Source organism: Procambarus clarkii, chromosome 25, assembly GCF_040958095.1.
Source record: "Procambarus clarkii isolate CNS0578487 chromosome 25, FALCON_Pclarkii_2.0, whole genome shotgun sequence".
Taxonomy (NCBI): domain Eukaryota; kingdom Metazoa; phylum Arthropoda; class Malacostraca; order Decapoda; family Cambaridae; genus Procambarus; species Procambarus clarkii.
Genome location: NC_091174.1, coordinates 6,306,230 through 6,325,275, shown reverse-complemented (window position 1 = coordinate 6,325,275; position 19,046 = coordinate 6,306,230). Strand labels below are relative to the sequence as shown.

The 19,046-nt window shown below is 42.8% G+C and overlaps 1 protein-coding gene across 12 annotated transcripts in view; it reads left to right on the top strand.

Annotated features, from left to right (window-relative positions):
* Window positions 1-19,046, top strand: part of LOC123756371 (retinol-binding protein pinta) — a 32,838-nt gene that overhangs the window by 10,857 nt on the left and 2,935 nt on the right. Inside the window, exons 1-4 of one of the 12 annotated variants that reach the window (XM_045739473.2) lie at window positions 532-602; window positions 1,889-2,051; window positions 4,080-4,239; window positions 11,600-11,858. In XM_045739473.2, the coding sequence (XP_045595429.1) occupies window positions 1,904-2,051; window positions 4,080-4,239; window positions 11,600-11,858 (567 nt within the window). In that variant the 5' untranslated portion in view covers window positions 532-602; window positions 1,889-1,903. Of the gene's footprint in view, window positions 1-531; window positions 603-1,586; window positions 1,790-1,888; window positions 2,052-4,079; window positions 4,240-6,083; window positions 6,343-7,531; window positions 7,791-9,770; window positions 10,030-11,599; window positions 11,859-12,993; window positions 13,253-13,840; window positions 14,100-17,185; window positions 17,445-17,968; window positions 18,228-19,046 lie in introns of those variants that run through there. The other 11 variants (XM_045739472.2, XM_045739471.2, XM_045739465.1 and 8 more) reach the window with 11 other exon arrangements.

Genomic DNA, 19,046 nt, shown 5'->3' with positions numbered 1-19,046 from the left:
ATATATTTACATATATGTATATATGTATATTTATACGAAACTTTATATTGCATTTACATGCAATGGTTGTTAGTGTGTAGGATGAGATGATTTACATCATGTGTGGGAGTATGGCTGCTGGCCTTGGAGGCCCCATGATAGCTGCTTCACAAAATACCCCCACGATAACACTATCTTCTGATTACCTCCATATTGTCGCGGTTCATTCAGTATCGTCCAAATCCATAGACTTTCGTTCTTCAAGGACGTGGATGATGAGAGTCGATAATTATGCACGAAAGTGAGGGACATGCGCAGTTTTATACGAGAAATCTCTTTCATAGGCCAAGGTTAAAATGTTGGATGAAAACGATATGGAGCGGAGGATAGGCCTCCGTGGAGCGTCTCACCTGTCCCAGGAAAAGGGAAGGGGGGTTTTGCGGGGGGTATATCCGTTATGTAAAGAGGACAACCGGTGTTGGGATAGTCAGGGAGGGAGGGAGGGAGGATAGAGGGGAGGGAGAGGGAAGGAGGGATGGAGAGAGGGAAGGGGGAGGGGGGGGGTGTAATGGGGTGGTGCTCAGGTGACTGAGCCACTCTCATTCCTCGTGCTCATCTAGCAGGTAAGTGAGGTTCTCCACCTCCTGCTTTAATAGTTAAGTTTGCCCTTCTCCGCCTTCTGTAGCAGGTAGGCTGTAATAATGAGTAGTCAACCAAGCTGTCGGACGCTGTTGCACACTGTATGACAGGAATCACAGCCCGGTTGATCAGGTATTGATACAATTTGAAGGAGTTTTTTCAAGCTCCCTCTTGAACGTAGAAAACGGTCAGCTAAGTATCCTTTAGGCCGTTAATTATAATAAAATTGTCTCTTATTTACATCACTCAAACTTTTCAATCTGGCTATTTTGCACATTATGCCTTTTTCTCCTGATCTCTTGAGGAGTTTTTCGAGGATTGGAACCTTTCCGTCGAATATTTGTCCAAGTATAAATTATACTTGTGCCTTATAATATGTAATATACTTGTATATTATAATGTGTCTCTTTCTTACCACAATCCTGGAAGGGGGTGGTCCTATATGGGGGAGGGAGGTGATGGATGATGGAGTGGCAGTTGTGATGGATAGTGGAGTGGATGTCGTGATGGATAAAGAAGTCCCTCTTTTGTGTCGGCTTTTGGGGTGTTCTAATCCTGGATAGGCAGCTCTGGAGGGCCTGTTACAGAACCATCACTAATTACACAGGTCGGAATGGCAAATTACAAACTCTAAATACCAAATACATACAGTTTACTACCAGAATACAAAGCGGTACATGTCATATCTTTCTGACGTATCCATTGAAATGTTTGCATCCTCGCTCTAAGTCTTCATGAAAGTACATATATATAGTCAGAAACATTTTTAAAAAGTGACATGGGAATTGAACCACTGTCCAGATTGTCGGCAACCACACGCAACCATCTCTCCAATATGAAATACGACAATGTTCAAACAGATGCCACACTGGAAATTCACGTTTTCTAGCATGATATTTTTCGTCAATAGTGACGTAAAATGTGACCGTGAGAACACTGGGACGTTGAAGTAGTTGTTGGACCGTCTCAGAGTCCACGGACTCGGCGTGATAATACAGCATCATGTTCTCAACGCCTTATCTTGTAACCTCAAGAGGACCTCCTCTTAAACTGTCTAGTGCAATATGGAGCGTCTGTGTGACTTAACATATGCTTGTATGATAAGGTATTAACACTATACAATGGGATGCATCCCAGGACTCTCCAGGCTCAGTCGGTAGTGCTATAACGGGTGAGATAGTTGACGCAAACTCCATATTGCTCTGTGGTTTATGCTGTGTGGATTGCTCTGTGGTCCGTGCAATAACTATCCCGCCCTCTTGTTTTGCAGTCGGAGTTGTGGACGATGGTGGGCGAATACGTGTGTACGCTGAGCAAGGAGCTCCAGCAGCGAGCCAAGGAGGAGATCAACGAGGACCCCGCCAGGCGCGCTGCTGATATCGAACACATCAGAGACTGGCTTAAACACCAGCCGCACATCAGGGCCAGGACAGGTTAGTCTCCAATGTCAGCGCCCCCGTAGGTATGTTAGGCGCCCCCGTGGGTATGTTAGGCGCCCCCATGGGTATGTTAGGTGCCCCCATGGGTATGTTAGGCGCCCCCATGGGTATGTTAGGTGCCCCCATGGGTATGTTAGGCGCCCCATGGGTATGTTAGGCGCCCCCATGGGTATGTTAGGTGCCCCCATGGGTATGTAAGGTGCCCCCATGGGTATGTTAGGCTCCCCCGTGGGTGTGTTAGGCGCCCCATGGGTGTGTTAGGCGCCCCATGGGTATGTTAGGCGCCCCCATGAGTATGTTTGGCGCCCCCGTGAGTATATTAGGTGCCCCAATGGGTATGTTAGGCTCCCCCATGGATATGTTAGGCGCCCCCGTGGGTATGTTAGGCGCCCCCATGGGTATGTTAGGCGCCCCCATGGGTATGTTAGGCGCCCCCATGGGTATGTTAGGCGCCCCCATGGATATGTTAGGCGCCCCATGGGTATGTTAGGCTCTCCTATGGGTATGTTAGGCGCTCCATGGGTATATTAGGCGCATCACAGCTAAAAAAAAAAGACTAATCTGGGCTATAATGGGTAAGTTTTGGCTTGAATAAGGAAGTCTTGACTAGGATAGGCGAGTCTTGACTTGGAGAGTCGAGTCATGGTTGGGATAGTCGAGTCTTGGCTAGGATTGGTGAGTCTACCTTATAAACAGATCTGATTAACTAAAAGAGGAAATACCACTTAGATATCCATAAATATCTAAGATAGAGGTAAGAATTTGTAGCGCATACTATTGCGCTATCTCATTTATTGCACCAATAAATGAGACTGTTAGATATTACTTCTCTTCGGCTTAGTCTCGAGTACTGCACCAACTGCTGATGTAAATCTAACCGAATATGAAAGGTTTAGACAAATTTATTTCCATACCACAAGTCACTGTCTAATTATATATATATATAAAAATCAAGAACTGCGAGTGGACTCTTTCACTCGTTTACAAGAACTGTCCAAATGTGTGATACAAAAATTTATATTACCCAAAGTCAAAGCCAAATATCGACAGGTAGAGCATTCACTTCTTAAGCTCATGGTGTGACTATTACTTTCCCACCGGCGCTTTATCGACTGGGCAAAGAGTCGATAGAGCTTGGGGCTCACACGTGTGGGGTCCACGGTTCGAGACTCCTACAACCCAGGTGAATGGAAATGTTGGACGAATTTAGTTCAGTTGACCAGACCACACACTAGAAGGTGAAGGGACGACGACGTTTCGGTCCGTCCTGGACCATTCTCAAGTCGATTGTCTTCGACAGTCAATCTTGGGACAATCGACTTGAGAATGGTCCAGGACGGACCGAAACGTCGTCGTCCCTTCACCTTCTAGTGTGTGGTCTAGTCAACATACTTTAGCCACGTTATTGTGACTCATCGCCTGCATGCGAATTTAGTTCAGGCCAAATGCTAATTGCTTACTTTATGTATCACGAGGGTCCAGTTTCTAAACCCATTATGGTGCTGTATATTTTCCACCACCACGAAAACGAATTATAGCCGTCCGTAATAAATTAATTGCAAATGAATTATACGGGTGAAAATTAATTATAGGGGTCCGTAATACAATTATTACTATACAATAGATGGATATAAGAGTGCCATTGGTCGGGCTGGAATACGTTATTGTCAATATATTCATAATAATAAATTCGGATATAATAAAAATCCACAGAAACATGTAATCCCTAGAGAAGCAAATACTAAAAATGAGATTGATGAAGCTCACATGATCCACAGTTGAACAATTTCAATTTCCCAAAGTTTGCTGAGTACAGCAAAATGTTTGCCAAAAACTACCGAAATAAGGAGATAAATTTACGAGTGACCTTGTTGTTCATCCACACCACTGGTGGGTGAGTGAAGGCACTTTCTCACCCACACCACTGATGGGAGAACGTGGGACCCTATTCTTGTCCTTCTACCACTGGGGGTGATCGAGGCACCTTGTTCTTCACCACTCACCACTGGTTAATGTCGACAGATGACTGGACCATCTTGAGGTTCCTACGGGGGTGCAAGTTCTCCCTGCAACGAACCAAGGAGAAGCTAGACATGTTCTACACCTGTAAGTCTCTCTGTCCGGAGTGGTACAAGAACCGCGACCCGCAGGACAAGAAGATGAGAGCCATCCTTGAGCTGGGGTAAGTTTTGCTCTGTTTTAATATTTTATTGTAAAGTGATACTAATAATAGTGATCAGAATTTTTATTCATAAAAGTAGTGTCCAAAGAATGCCATACTTTAAATAATTATTGATTGATTAATAATACATATTTATATAATTCATTTTTATTAACCAATTAAGAATACAACACACACACATATAATATATATATATATATATATATATATATATATATATATATATATATATATATATATATATATATATATATATATATATATATATATATATATATGTGTGTGTGTGTGTGTCTATGTATGTATTAACACGATGTACTGAACGGGGGTGAGAATAGCTTGAGCTACCTCATCCCTTTGTGTGTATTTTACATCAATAAACTTATTTCAATTTCAATGTATATATATATATATATATATATATATATATATATATATATATATATATATATATATATATATATATATATACGCTTCGATTTGCTTCTTTAATTGATTAGTAAAAATGAATTATATCAGTTACCAAAATTTTGTTCTACTATTTTTGTGTGTGTTTAGATTTTACATGCTGTTTTTGTTATTTTTGTCATTGTGTTTACTTCTGTTTTTGTATCGTGTTGAGTCTTGTGTTTTTGCATATTTGTGTGCAGTCTTATGCTTTTGTTTTCTGTTTTGGGAAGGTTGTGGTGGAAATGCGTTCATTTATTGAATATTTAATTTATTGTAATGCTAATTTAAAGAACTGTGATTGTGTAGTTGAGTTAACGTGGGCGTGCTGGTGAGTTAGCGTGGGTGTGTTTTATAGTTATCATGCTGTGTTGTATTGCTAGCTTGAGTGAGCTGTATTTAACGTGGGTGTGTGTGGTTTAGCTAGCATGTGTGTGTGCTGTAAAATTAGTATGGGCGATGTAGAATTAGCGTGGGAGAGAGATGAGGGCTGACGAGGGAGAGTGATGGTGTGGAGCGTATTACATGCTTCCTACTGATTGAATTAGGTAGTTGGTTTACTTTCGCAGTCCTGCCTGGGACCTGGCTCTCCTGGTGCGTCTTGATCCACCTGGTTATTTGTGTTCGCCGTCCGCAAACTTACATATACATCACAATCCGGCTGAAGCTGTGTAGTATTTATCCGTGCGGTGGTCAATCAATGATTGGAGACAAGCAGTAGAGAGAGAGAGAGAGAGAAAGAGAGAGAGAGAGAGAGAGAGAGAGAGAGAGAGAGAGAGAGAGAGAGAGAGAGAGAGAGAGAGAGAGAGAGAGAGAGAGAGAGAGAGAGAGAGAGAGAGAGAGTGTACTCACCTAATTTGTGTGTGTACTCACCTATTTGTACTCATCTATTTGTGCTTGCGGGGGTTGAGCTCTGGCTCTTTGGTCCCGCCTCTCAATAGTCAATCAACTGATGTAAACGTGTCTGAGCCTACTGGGCTCCATCATATCTACATTTGAAACTGTGTATGGAGTCAGCCTCCATCACATCCTAAGCCTAATGCAGTGTGTGTGTGTGTGTGTACTCACCTAGTTGTGTTTGCGGGGGTTGAGCTCTGGCTCTTTGGTCCCGCAAATGTGTGTATATGTGTGTGTGTGTGTGTGTGTGTGTGTGTGTGTGTGTGTGTGTGTGTGTGTGTGTGTGTGTGTGTGTGTGTGTGTGTGTGTGTGTGTGTCCAGTGTGGACTGATGTAAGCCAGAAGTGGTGAGTGCATACTCACCTAATTGTACTCATCTGTGTGGTGGATAATAAGTGTGCATTGTAAGTAATGATCCAGGCGGACTTACAATAAGTTTGTAGAGTAAGGCACGCCTGCAAGTATCTAATGAAGACTGACGAAGGTGATGCCGTTCTCCAGCATGTTCCTGCCGCTGCCTGGCTACGATAACCAAGGACGGAAAGTGGTTATCATCCGTACAGGCCTGCACGACCCCAAGACCACCACCATGGACGAGGTGTTCAAGGCGACACACTTCATCAGCGACATCCTGTGGATTGAAGATGAGCAGATGTCACTATCAGGCGTGGTACAGGTGTTGGACTTGGCAGGTGTTACCCCTGCTCACGGCATGCAGATGACCCCGGCCCTCGTCAAGAAGGCTATGACTATATGGCAGGTGTGAACCACGTGTCCTTGTCGTCATCTTCGTCTCAGTAAGACTGGAAGACTGAAATTTTAGCGGATGTATTTTTTTTTTTTGGTTTTAATTGCGACAACATAACATAAGAATCCATGAAACTACTTAAGGCCTATATTGGCCTATACGAGGCAGCTCCTATTATATATATATCCATGCAAACTTATTCATATATATGTCTAACCTACGCTTGAAACAATCCAGCGATCCAATGCATATTGTGTTACTTGGTAATTTATTGCATAATTCCCTGCATCGGAGGTATGAATGCCGTGCAATTCATCTGTATATCCCGGCTCGTTCAGTAAGATTATTCACACCACCAGTAATATTTTTTATCACAATATGGAGAGGCTGCTGAGAGTATAGGTGAATGGGATGATTTCTTCCCTGTATGAACATTTTGTATTCTCTGTATTCCCATTGCAACGGAGTATAGTATGGTTTATTTCCCATGGTAAACTCGTCTTCTTTATCCATCTCTTGCCTTTCATGTCTGTAATAGGCGGGGCAAGTTTTCCTTTTTCTTGCCTCAAATCATTAAGAAACAATGCAAGGTTATCATCTTCATAAGATGAAGTCTAGAGTCTACTTATCTACTGCGGGTAGATGATGAGTTTAGTTTGAGTGGTTTACGATCAGATTAGAATAGAGAAAAGGCAATTCCAGTTAGAGTCGTTTGTGTTTCTATGAGAGCTCCTGGGTAAAAGTATATCACGTGAATCCATTAACCCTTACTGAATTACAGTCCTTAATACATCATTTTCAAGGTCTACACAATTCGTATCACAGCTAAAGGCTATGTTAGCTGTAACATCTTTGTGTTTGTTGGTGTGGATGTGTCAATTAGTGGGATGTTATTTTGGTGCTCGTCCATTGCTGAGAAACATTTGGGTATAGCCACACTGAGAAACATCTGGGTATAACCACACTGAGAAACATATGGGTATAACCCCACTGAGAAACATCTGGGTATAGCCACACTGAGAAACATCTGGGTATAACCACATGTGGTTCCTTCAGCTCCTTCCTCGAATGTTGTTCCTTCAGATTCGTGAGAATTAGACTGGCTTGTTTTGCTTCAAGATGGGTTATATAAATTATGTATTTGTGGGTCAACATTTCCCCCCAGTAATTAGCATGAAAAAAATGTCCCGGGGCATTACAGTGTGATGCTGCCCCTGCCTGGGTATGACCACCTGGGACGTAAGGTGTTACTTGGCCGCTGGGGCATCTACGACCCTAATGAGCTGAGCATGGACGAGGTGATTAGAGGCGTGGGGATCATATTCGACATCTTGATGCAAGAGGATGAGGGGGCGTGCATCTCGGGCGTAGTGATGCTGGGGGACTGCACGGGGCTGACTCTCCAGCACGCCCTCGCCTTCACCCCTGCGCACGCCAGGAAGACATTTTATTTCTGGCAGGTACGTTGGGACTAAAGGCTGGCAGGTACGCTGGAGGTTACGGGTTGGCAGGTACGTCTGGGCTAAGGGGTGGTAGGTACACCAAGGATAAGGGGTAACAACAAGCACGTAGGGGATAAGGGCTGGTAGGTGCGCCCTAGGTAGCGCTGGTAGGTGCGCCCTAGGTTGCGCTGGTAGGTGCGCCCTAGGTAGCGCTGGTAGGTGCGCCCTAGGTAGCGCTGGTAGGTGCGCCCTAGGTTGCGCTGGTAGGTGCGCCCTAGGTAGCGCTGGTAGGTGCGCCCTAGGTTGCGCTGGTAGGTGCGCCCTAGGTAGCGCTGGTAGGTGCGCCCTAGGTAGCGCTGGTAGGTAGCTCCTCCACACTTTTCCGGGGCTTAGGGCTAGCAGGTACATAGGGATTAAGGGCGGACAGATGCATCGGGAATAAGGGCTGCCAGGTGTGGAAGTTCGATACGTTTTTTTTTATACGAGGACTTCAACGTCGTGTAGCTAACAGTGCCGACAAAGCTGGCGTCAGCGATAAGATAAGGTCATCGAAGCTGCCAACAATAGTCTATCAACAAGAGTCTAACAACAAAAGTCGAGCAATGAAAGTAACTTAACGAGTCTAACAACAAGAGTCTAACAACAAGTCTAACACGGGAGTATACATGTCATGTGTGATTGATACACTTTCATTAATGCCTTATCAAACCAAGAAAAATGGTCCCCAAAAGATCGCTCTATCAATCGTCAACCGCAGTTGGTGTTAATTTAAAAATACTCATTTCCTTACATGTAACTTCATTGAAAATGTTTAATGCAACAGATGCATTTCTGATTTTTGTATAAATGAACAGCAAATTGGTTAAAATACAAATTTAATTAGTTTATTGGAAAATAACCAATAAACTATGCAATTTTTCACTTATTCGGCTGTTTCATTCTGCTTTAGAGTGTGGACCGTCAAAGGAACCATTCGTTTGATTTCAACTTTTCTTCTTCCTTCGGTTGACACATTTCTGGAACAACCGGACTAGGGTGACGATCTCTCTATTGGTGCCATATTGATGGAACAATATAGAATTAGCTTTTCTCCATTTCATGGTAAAAATTGCTCGAGGAATCGGGCCAGAATCGTTCTCGCTCCAGCTGCTAAGTATTGACGGGACTCACGTGCTTTTGCAGGCGATGAGTCACAATAACGTGGCTAAAGTATGTTGACCAGACCACACACTAGAAGGTGAAGGGACGACGACGTTTCAGTCCGTCCTGGACCATTCTCAAGTCGATTGTGACATTCTCGACAATCGACTTGAGAATGGTCCAGGACGGACCGAAACGTCGTCATCCATTCACCTTCTAGTGTGTGATCTGGTCAACACGTGCTTTTTTCCGTACGATCTCCTGACCTACCTTGTATAAAGCAAAATGGCTAAGATGGTCCTCTCTTCCCCTCTGGCAATGCTCCTCCACACTGTTCAACACTCCACCTGTTCCCACAAGGGCGAGGGAGTATAGTAACCTGCCAATGCTTGTTTTAAGAAAGCTGGCAATTTGTTTGTATTATAAGTCTCCGAAGGCTCGGCATATAACGCAGTTCAAATATCTCCCCCTCGATAATGATCTGGTGTTTGGCGGTGGTAGAATAATGCTTAAATGTAACGTAGGTACTGTATGATTTGTTGTGTAGTCTGTAGCTGTTGACTAAAATTCTTGATGTGTTCTGTTAGTGATGCTTTGATGATATCTCAACAGCTTTGGTGGTGGAATTGTTTTGGTAGTTTGTTAAATATTTGAGATTGTTTGTGGTGACATTTATCTTGTAGAAGCTCAGAGAATATAGGAATTGTTGAGTTTGTTTGCGATCATTATAAGATGGATAAAGTATTGCATGTATATAAAATTTTAACTAGGCGCATAGTCTCAAGGAGATGCCGACAGGAATATACTATAACCCAGTGGTGGTCTGTGAGACATATCAAGCTAACTGAAATATTACAGTTTGATGCTTCCTCTCCCTGGATACGACCACTTGGGACGGAAGGTCTTCTTAAGCCGAGCAGGAGAATACGACCCTAAAGATGTTTCCGTGGATGAGGTTAATAAGGCGTGCCTTACAATCCTCACTGTTTTTGCTGAAGAAGACGAACAGTCGACCATAACGGGTACTGTTATGGTCCTCGACGTTGAGAAGATGACTCTGGCTCATATGACGGGCTACACTCCCTCAGTCGTTAAGAAGTCCATGGTGCTCTGGCAAGTAAGTTCTTGTGGCTCCCTCCTCTCCTTCAAGAGAATTTCCTCCAAGGCCGGGTAAATCTTAAACGTTTCGTGGCAAGTAAGTTCTGAGACTTGTTGATCAAGATGTCCAGGGAGGCCAGGATAGATGAGGTCACAACTCTTACCCATGCGGTTTACTTCTCTGCAATCGTCTTGCAAAACCTTTTTATTGGTGGGACTGTACAGTGATATGGGGCTCGATTTTCGTTTGGGACTGTTGTGATGCGTGGCTACTCGGTCGTTGGGACTGTGTTATAATGTGTGAAAAAAACTCTCGTATAACTTGACAACTTTAACCAAACATCCCACTTTCATTGTTGTCATCCGCAGTAAATTATTCATTTGTTTAAAAAAGCTTCTCGGTGCTTATTGCATAACGCGAAAAAGCATACATAGATTTCCCAAACCTGTTTCCAACACAGTGGTACTAGTGTTGGAAACAGGTTTGGGATGAAAGAAATTTCGTTTAGCTTGAGAAAAGCACAGTTGGTAAAATTTATTTGTCCTTTATTTACAAATTTAACGTCAACCGCAGTTGATGTTAATATAAAAATCATCGTTTCCTTATATATTCTTTCATTTAAAATGTTCAGCGAATCAGATGCATTTCTGATTTTCTGAGAAATGAACAGAAATTTAGGTAAATACAATTTTAATTTGTTTATTGAAAAATAAAAATAAATTATGCCAATTTTCACTCAATAGCTGTTACAATTATGATCTGACTCATTCGTTTGAGTTCAACTTTTTCCTTTTTCTTGGGCCCATTGATGGAACAACTGGACTAGGGTGACTATCACTCTAATTGTGCCTCATTGATGGGACAACATAGATTTATCTTTTCTGAACTTCCTGGTAAAAATTGCTTCAAGAATCTGGCCTGGACGGTCCTCGCTCCAGCTGCTAAGTCTTGACGGGACTCACGTGCTGGGCTTGTGTCCATATTATCTCGTGACCCACATTGCTAAAACAAAATGGCTATGATGATTCTCTCTTCACCTCTGGCAATGGTCATCCACACTATTCAACACTCCACCTGTTCCCACAAGTGCGAGGGAGTATAGTAACTTAATGTGTGTTTTAAGAAAGTTGGCAATTTGTATTATAAGTATAATCCGAAGGCTCGGCATATAACCAGTTCAGATATCTCCCCCTCGCTAATGATGATCTAGTGTTTGGTGGTGGTAGAACAATGCTTAAATGTAACAGCAGGTACTGTATGTGTATGATTTGTTGTGTGGTCTGTAGCTGTTGACTAAAATTCTTTGTGTTCTTTTAGTGATGCTTTGATGATTTCTCAACAGCTTTGGTGGCGGAATTGATTTGGTAGTATGTTAAATATTTGTGATTGTTTGTGGTGACATTTCTCTTGTAGAGGCTCAGAGAATATATGAATTGTTGAGTTTGGTTTTGATCCCTATAAGATGGATAAAGAATTTCATGTATATAAAATTTTATCTTGGCGCATATTCTCAAGGAGATACCGACCGGAATATACTATAACCCAGTGGTGGTCTGTGAGACATATGAAGCTAACTGAAATATTACAGTTTGATGCTTCCCCTCCCTGGATACGACCACTTGGGACGGAAGGTCTACTTAAACCGAGCAGGAGACTTCGACCCTAAAGAAGTTTCCGTGGATGAGATTAATAAGGCGTGCCTTACAATCCTTGATATTTCTACTGAAGAAGACGAACAGTCGACCATAACTGGTACTGTTATGGTCGGCGACGTTGAGAAGATGACTCTGGCTCACGTAGCCGCCTTCACTCCCTCAATGATGAAGAAGTCCATGGTGCTCTGGCAGGTAAGTTCTTGTGGCTTCCTCTTCTCCTTCAAGAGAATTTCCTGCAAGGACGGTTAAATCTTAAACGTTTCGCGGCAAGTAAGTCCTCAGACTTGTTGATCAAGATGTTCAAGGAGGCCAGGATAGATGAGGTCACAACTCTTACCCACGCGGTTTTCTTCTCAGCAATTGTCTTGCAAAATCTTGATACTGGTGCGAATAATCTTAACTAACTAAATTTAATATAAATTGAACTATGTCAAGCGAGTACCTATATACCATGGTGATGTTCACGTGGGACTGTACAGTGATATTGGGCACAATTTCCGTTGGGACTGTGTTGTGATGCGTGGCTCTACGGTCGTTGGGATTGGGTTATAATGTGTGAAAAAACTCTCGTATAACTTGACAACTTTAACCAAACATCCCACTTTCATTGTTGTCATCCGCAGTAAATTATACATTTGTTTAAAAAAGCTTCTAGGTGCTTATTGCATAACGCGAAAAAGCATACATAGATTTCTGCGTCTGGTGTGCTCCCGGGCGTAGATTCGAATCCTCGTCATGGCCCTTGTGGATTTGTTCATTTGATGCATCACGCTATTATGATTTCTGTGTGCTGCTTCACACTGTTCAACACTCCACCTGTTCCCATAAGTGCGAGGGAGTATAGTAACTTAATGTGTGTTCTAAGAAAGTTGGCAATTTGTATTATAAGTCTCCGATGGCTCGGCATATAACCAGTTCGAATATCTCCCCCTAGCAAATGATTTAGTGTTTAGTGGTGGTAGAACAATGCTTAAATATAACAGCAGGTATTGTATGTGTTTGATTTGCTCTGTGATCTGTAGCTGTTGACTAAAATTCTTTGTGTTCTTTTAGTGATGCTTTGATGATTTCTCAACAGCTTTGGTGGCGGAATTGATTTGGTGGTATGTTAAATATTTGTGATTGTTTGTGGTGACATTTCTCTTGCAGAGGCTCAGGGAATATATTTATGAATTATTAAGTTTGGCTTTGATCCCTATAAGATGGATAAAGGATTGCATGTATATATAAAGTTAACTTGGTGCATATTCTTATGGGATACCGACCGGAATATACTATAACCCAGTGGTGGTCTGTGAGACATATGAAGCTAACTGAAATATTACAGTTTGATGCTTCCCCTCCCTGGATACGACCACTTGGGACGGAAGGTCTTCGTAGGCCGCTGGGGAGTCTACGACCCTAAAGAATTTTCTGTGGATGATATTATGAAGGCGTCCCTTATGATCTCTGACATTTTGGCTGACGAAGACGAACAGTCGACCATAACTGGTACTGTTATGATCGGCGACGCTCACGACATGACTTTGGCTCATATGACGGCCTACACTCCCTCAATCGTTAAGAAGTCTATGGTGCTCTGGCAGGTAAGTTCTTGTGGCTCCCTCCTCTCCTTCAAGAGAATTTCCTCCAAGGACGGTTAAATCTTAAACGTTTCGTCCTCAGACTTGTTGATCAAGATGTCCAGGGAGGCCAGGATAGATGAGGCCACAAGTCTTACCCATGCCGGTTTTTTCTCTGTTATCTTGCAAAACCTTGATATTGGTGGGAATAATCTAAGCTAAATAAGCTTAATCTAAACTGAACTATGTACAGTGACTATATATATACCATGGTGAGGTTCACGTGGGAATGTATGGTGATATGGGTAACGATTTCCGTTGGGACTGTGTTGTGATGTGTGGCTCCACGGTCGTTGGGACTGTGTTGTGATGTGTGGCTCCACGGTCGTTGGGACTGTGTTGTGATGTGTGGCTCCACGGTCGTTGGGATTATATTGTAATATGTGGAACAGCTCTCGCAGAACTTAGAAACTTTAACTAAACATCCCACTTTCGTTGTTGTCATCCGCAGTAAATTGTACATTTGTTTAAAAATGCTTCTTGGAGCTTATTGCAACACGCGAGAAAGCAAACATCTCGTTTACACAAGATTTTGCAAATACGGCCTCACAGAACATGTCTGCCACTGCCGGGTTATGACCACAAGGGTCGCAAGGTCATCTTGACTCGCTGGGGGCGGATAAACCCCTCCATCGTGTTGGTAAACGAACTGATGAGGGCCGCTACGCTGGTGATTGACGTGTGTTTGGAAGAGGACGAAGTGGAGAGCGTGACGGGCCTAGTGATGATTGAGGACTGTGATTGTCTCAGCTTCTCTCACGTGGCAGCCTTCACGCCTACCTTCGCCAAAAAGGCTTCCACACTCTTCCAGGTATTATCCACAAGGCTTCTACACTCTTCCAGGTATTATCCACAAGGTTTCCACACTCTTCCAGGTATTATCCACAAGGCTTCTACACTCTTCCAGGTATTATCCACAAGGCTTTCACACTCTTCCAGGTATTATCCACAAGGCTTCTACACTCTTCCAGGTATTATCCACAAGGCTTTCACACTCTTCCAGGTATTATCCACAAGGCTTCTACACTCTTCCAGGTATTATCCACAAGGCTTCCATATTCTTCCAGGTATTATCCACAAGGCTTCCACACTCTTCCAGGTATTATCTACAAGGCTTCCACATTCTTCCAGGTATTATCTACAAGGCTTCCACATTCTTCCAGGTATTATCCACAAGGCTTCCACACTATTCCAGGTATTATCCACAAGGCTTCCACATTCTTCCAGGTATTATCCACAAGGCTTCCACACTATTCCAGGTATTATCCACAAGGCTTCCACACTCTTCCAGGTATTATCCACAAGGCTTCCACACTCTACCAGGTATTATCCACAAGGCTTCCGCTCTCTTTTAGGTATGCCCGGAAGGTTTCAGCACCTTCAGATTTTACCAGGAAGGCAAATAAAATACAGAATTCAAATGATGTGGACATTTATACTACAGTTTACGATAGCTGTAATTTAGACAATGCTGCAGCCATGTACTCAATATTAAATAAGAATAAAATAGAGAATAACATCAATACATCGTTCATTGATGAAAGGAAGCACTTGTTGACAAAACAAGGCTTTTCTTCTGGTGAATCTGGGTGAATCTGTATGCTTAAATACTATTTCTCACACGCAAAGAAAATGAAAGTAGAAAATGGGACTAACTCACACAATTTGAGGTTGTCTGTCGTTGTGAAGTAAATGATGTGACTTTTAGTTCTGAATATTGCAGAGTATAATGAGGATAGGATTATCAACATTTAATATAGCACATTGTCACATATTTATATATGTTCCCTCTTGTATGTACATATTTATGCATGCTTCTTGCAACTCAGGATGCAAACACACAACAGTTCAACCTGTCCACGACTCAAGTCCATTACATGCAGCGGTCGACACCACATACGCAGTCATAATTTTGTTCATGATGTTCATTCAAAACGGGAATTTTCTCAAATATAAATTAATATTATAATATATTAATATGTTGTGCATATATAGGCATTGGTTAGCTTAGGTTAGGTGTTTAAGTTCTGTTGGCGATTATTTGTATTTGTAGTACGTGGGTGAAGCATTTACAGCGTTGTGGTTTGAACAAATTTCGTCAGTGAAGCACTTGTTCCGAAAGTGTTCGAACGAAATTAGTTGTGAGTCGTGTGGAAACCGTTTTTCATTCATAAACAGGGGGTTTGGCGGGTGCACGGAATCACTTTTGGGTCTTTATTTGGAGGACGGGCTGGGTTGCCTCTGTCGGCGATTCGAACCCGGGATCACTGATTGTGAGTCGAGAACAAAGGTGCTAACGCATCACTTTTAAGTAGCCGTCTTGTAAGTTAGTGGTGTTTTACATTTTTTTTTATATCTATACTCTGAGAGATGTATACCAATTTTCGGTGTATATACACTGAAATTTTATTTATGTCTTGGACTATGTTCAGGACTAGATTTTACTTACTAGTTGTCCGTTTCTCTTATGGTGGCGTTAATAACCTTCTAGAGGGTGATTGGTCTTAATAATCCTCCAGAGGTTGATTAGCCTTAATAAGCCTCTAGAGGTTGATTGATCTTAATAACCCTCTCGAGGTTGATTGGCCTTAATAATCCTCTAGAGGCTGATTGATCTTAATAACCCTCTCGAGGTTAATTGGCCTTAATAACCCCCCAGAGCTTAATTGACCTTAATAACCCTCCAGAAGTTGATATTCTTAAATAACACGCGGATGATTGGCCTGAAGCTCAAGTCCAAAACCAAGTAGTACTCATACTCCAACCGGCTTTCAGTGCACTTACAATGATACAGGGACGTGAGGTCCCCAATATCTGTTACACAGTAATGTTGGTTTTTGTAAACCACGCTTGCTAGAATAATATTTATGTGATAACGTTAATAACATATATTTCGTGAGCCATGTGTTTAAATTAGAACTTTTCTCCAAGTCGGCTCAACTGTTATTTATACATATTGCTGTTCTGTCCCCCCGAAGCCAGGAAAATGAAGGTTTATTGCTTTAGTATGGCAAACAGATATGTAGGTGTCGTAACAACGTTAATAACACGTACATGATGAGAGACTGGACGTATAAGGGGTGAGACGCAAAGAGGATAAAGCGAGATGTACTTGAAGTGGATCCAGACGTAGTTGAAGTGGAGTAATACGTACTTGAAGTGGATCCAGACGTAGTTGAAGTGGAGTAATACGTACTTGAAGTGGATCCAGACGTAAAAATGGGAGGAACGAGACATAGAGTGAAAAACTAACGAGATATGTTGATATGGGAAAACTAAAATGGTGGCGTTGGTGGGTGTGAAGGGGGGGGGGAGAACGAAACCTAATTATCTCTACGGATGTATTTAAAGTTTACTAATTATCTGTAAATCACCTCGTACTTAGGGAGGGCTGGGAGGAGTGTGGTGTTAACTACTTTAACTGCAGGAGCCTCACAAGAGTCTAGCATAGCACTAATTACGTAGTGGTTTCAAAGTGATTACCCCCAGGGTACCACCTCCCTGAGGACAAGTTGCTGTGTTGCATGGATTGTAAAGCTCGTAGCTGAGCCGCGGGTAGTGATGCTGTGTCAGGGCTTCTGTGCTATGTATTGCTGTGTGTGGTAAGGTTAGAGTAGCTCAAGGTTGTTGTCCTTTGCAGTGAGAATCTTATGGATCAAGGCTGTCTCTGGTCGAGTGTACTGTGATGTGGTGAGGTTCATACTGATCAGGACTATGATCCAGCGTAGTGATGTGTGGGAAATTCTCATATGTCAGGACTATTGTTATGTGGGGTAACGTTTTCCCCTGTTGATGTGAAGTGAAAAACGTGGCTGTGATCCTCCGTTTTCCCAACTTTGTGACGGTCAGGCAGAATGCCTGGGTGATGCTGGCATGCGTCCATCTTACTCCTCACAGCCCTTGTCTACCACTACTGGGTTATGACAAAGAGGGCCGCAGGGTCGTCTTGACTCGCTGGGGGCGGTACGACCCCTCCAAGGCCCCGGTGAGCGACCTGATGAGAGCTACCTTGGCCGTGATAGAGGTGTGGATGGAGGAGGACGAGCAGGCGAGCGTCACCGCTATGGTAACCATAGAAGACTGTCGGTCTCTGGGCTTCTCACACATAGCCGTCTTAAAGCCCGCCTTCGTTAAGAAGGCTGCCATGGTGTTGCAGGTATTTTTCCTCAGAAGGAAACAAAGAGAATTTTGATAAAGCTTTATATTATCTAGGAGACTTTTGTGTACGTTTTTATCAAAATTGTAGAGCTTTTTATGCTTATTACGAGACTTTTTTCATCGTTGGAAAGACAAATATATTTGTCCGTGAGTACTTCTCTCTAAAGGGTTGAATGTCATTAAGGGTTCCTGTAATAAGTTATCTAGGTGCTGACAGTGTTGGGTTATCTGCGTGCTGACAGTGTTGGGTTATCTGCGTGCTGACAGTGTTGGGTTATCTGGGCGCTGACAATGTTAAGTTATCTGGAAGCTGACTGCGTGTTTCTACATCGTTCGTTATCCTGTGGTATATAGACAGATTCTATGTTAAACATATTTTTTGTTTTGATTAGCTTCTTGTTGTAAACCTAAGTATGGTAAACATATTTAGGCTCGTGTCATGAGTCCTAAGTCTTGTTTAACGTGTTGGTTAATTAAACAACTGAGGATACTGAGAGTCGCGTGTGTGTGTGTGTGCATCAGACTCGTGCTGCCGTTGAACGGGCGCTCAGTGAGAGGCTCGAGAGTGATTTTGGCCCGTCCGGCATCAAGGGACCCAAACACAACGGACGTTACGGACGTCGCGAGGACCATCTTTCTGATGTTGGACTTGCTGTTTGACGAGGACGAATCCGCCTCCATCACGGGCGTGGAGATAGTCATAGACGTCTCTACCATGACTTTCCAGCACGCCGCCCAGATAAAGCCAACAGTCATCAAGATGATTGCCACCATCATCCAGGTTGAGATTTCGAGTGTGGTACAAAGTACTTCTGATAGCTACCCAGTGGGCACAAGAGCGACGCCAAATCAACGTCATCATCGTTGAATTAACGTTGATTCAACGTTGAACTCAACGCCACTCTTGGATTCTGTGCCCATTGTGTAGTAGAGATGTGCTTGCAAGGTTAAGTGGGATCCTTTCGTAGAAAATAGACTATAGTGTGTGTCCGTCTGCATTCGCTTGAGAGTCGCAGAACAAGAGGGATATGATCGAAGTTTTCGAGTGAGATATAGAGGCATAAAGAAGGGAATTGTAAACAGGTTCTGGAATTATCTAAGCAGGTCAGAACACGCAATGACGAGTACAAGGTTGAGAGGTTTCGATTTAGGAGTTATAAAGGGACGAACTGATGTGGAAATAGGTTGTGAATGAGTGGATTGGTCTGCCAGCTAGCATTACTGTGACAAACAATTTGACAGGTTTCAGTAACAGACTAGTACATGGTGAAAGGTGAGGGGTGGGGAGAGAGGTGTGGCTTTAAGGAAGACCTGCCAGGTGTGGACCAACATGCACGTTGCTATGCTTCACATTCTTACTTTCTTACGTGCAAACAATAATAATTTATTTACCATAGATATCGTCGGGTTAATGTTTACATTTCCAGACTGAATGAAAAGAGATCTGAGAGTTTAATAATCGTTGTAAACAGGCAAGAAATGAAACAAATAGGACAATGAAGATAATATTAGAACCTTACATTTAGGCATCTAACCTGGGATGTGTATATCGTGAGATGTATTTCTCTTGTCGGTGTATATATAGGGAGAAGTTACTTTA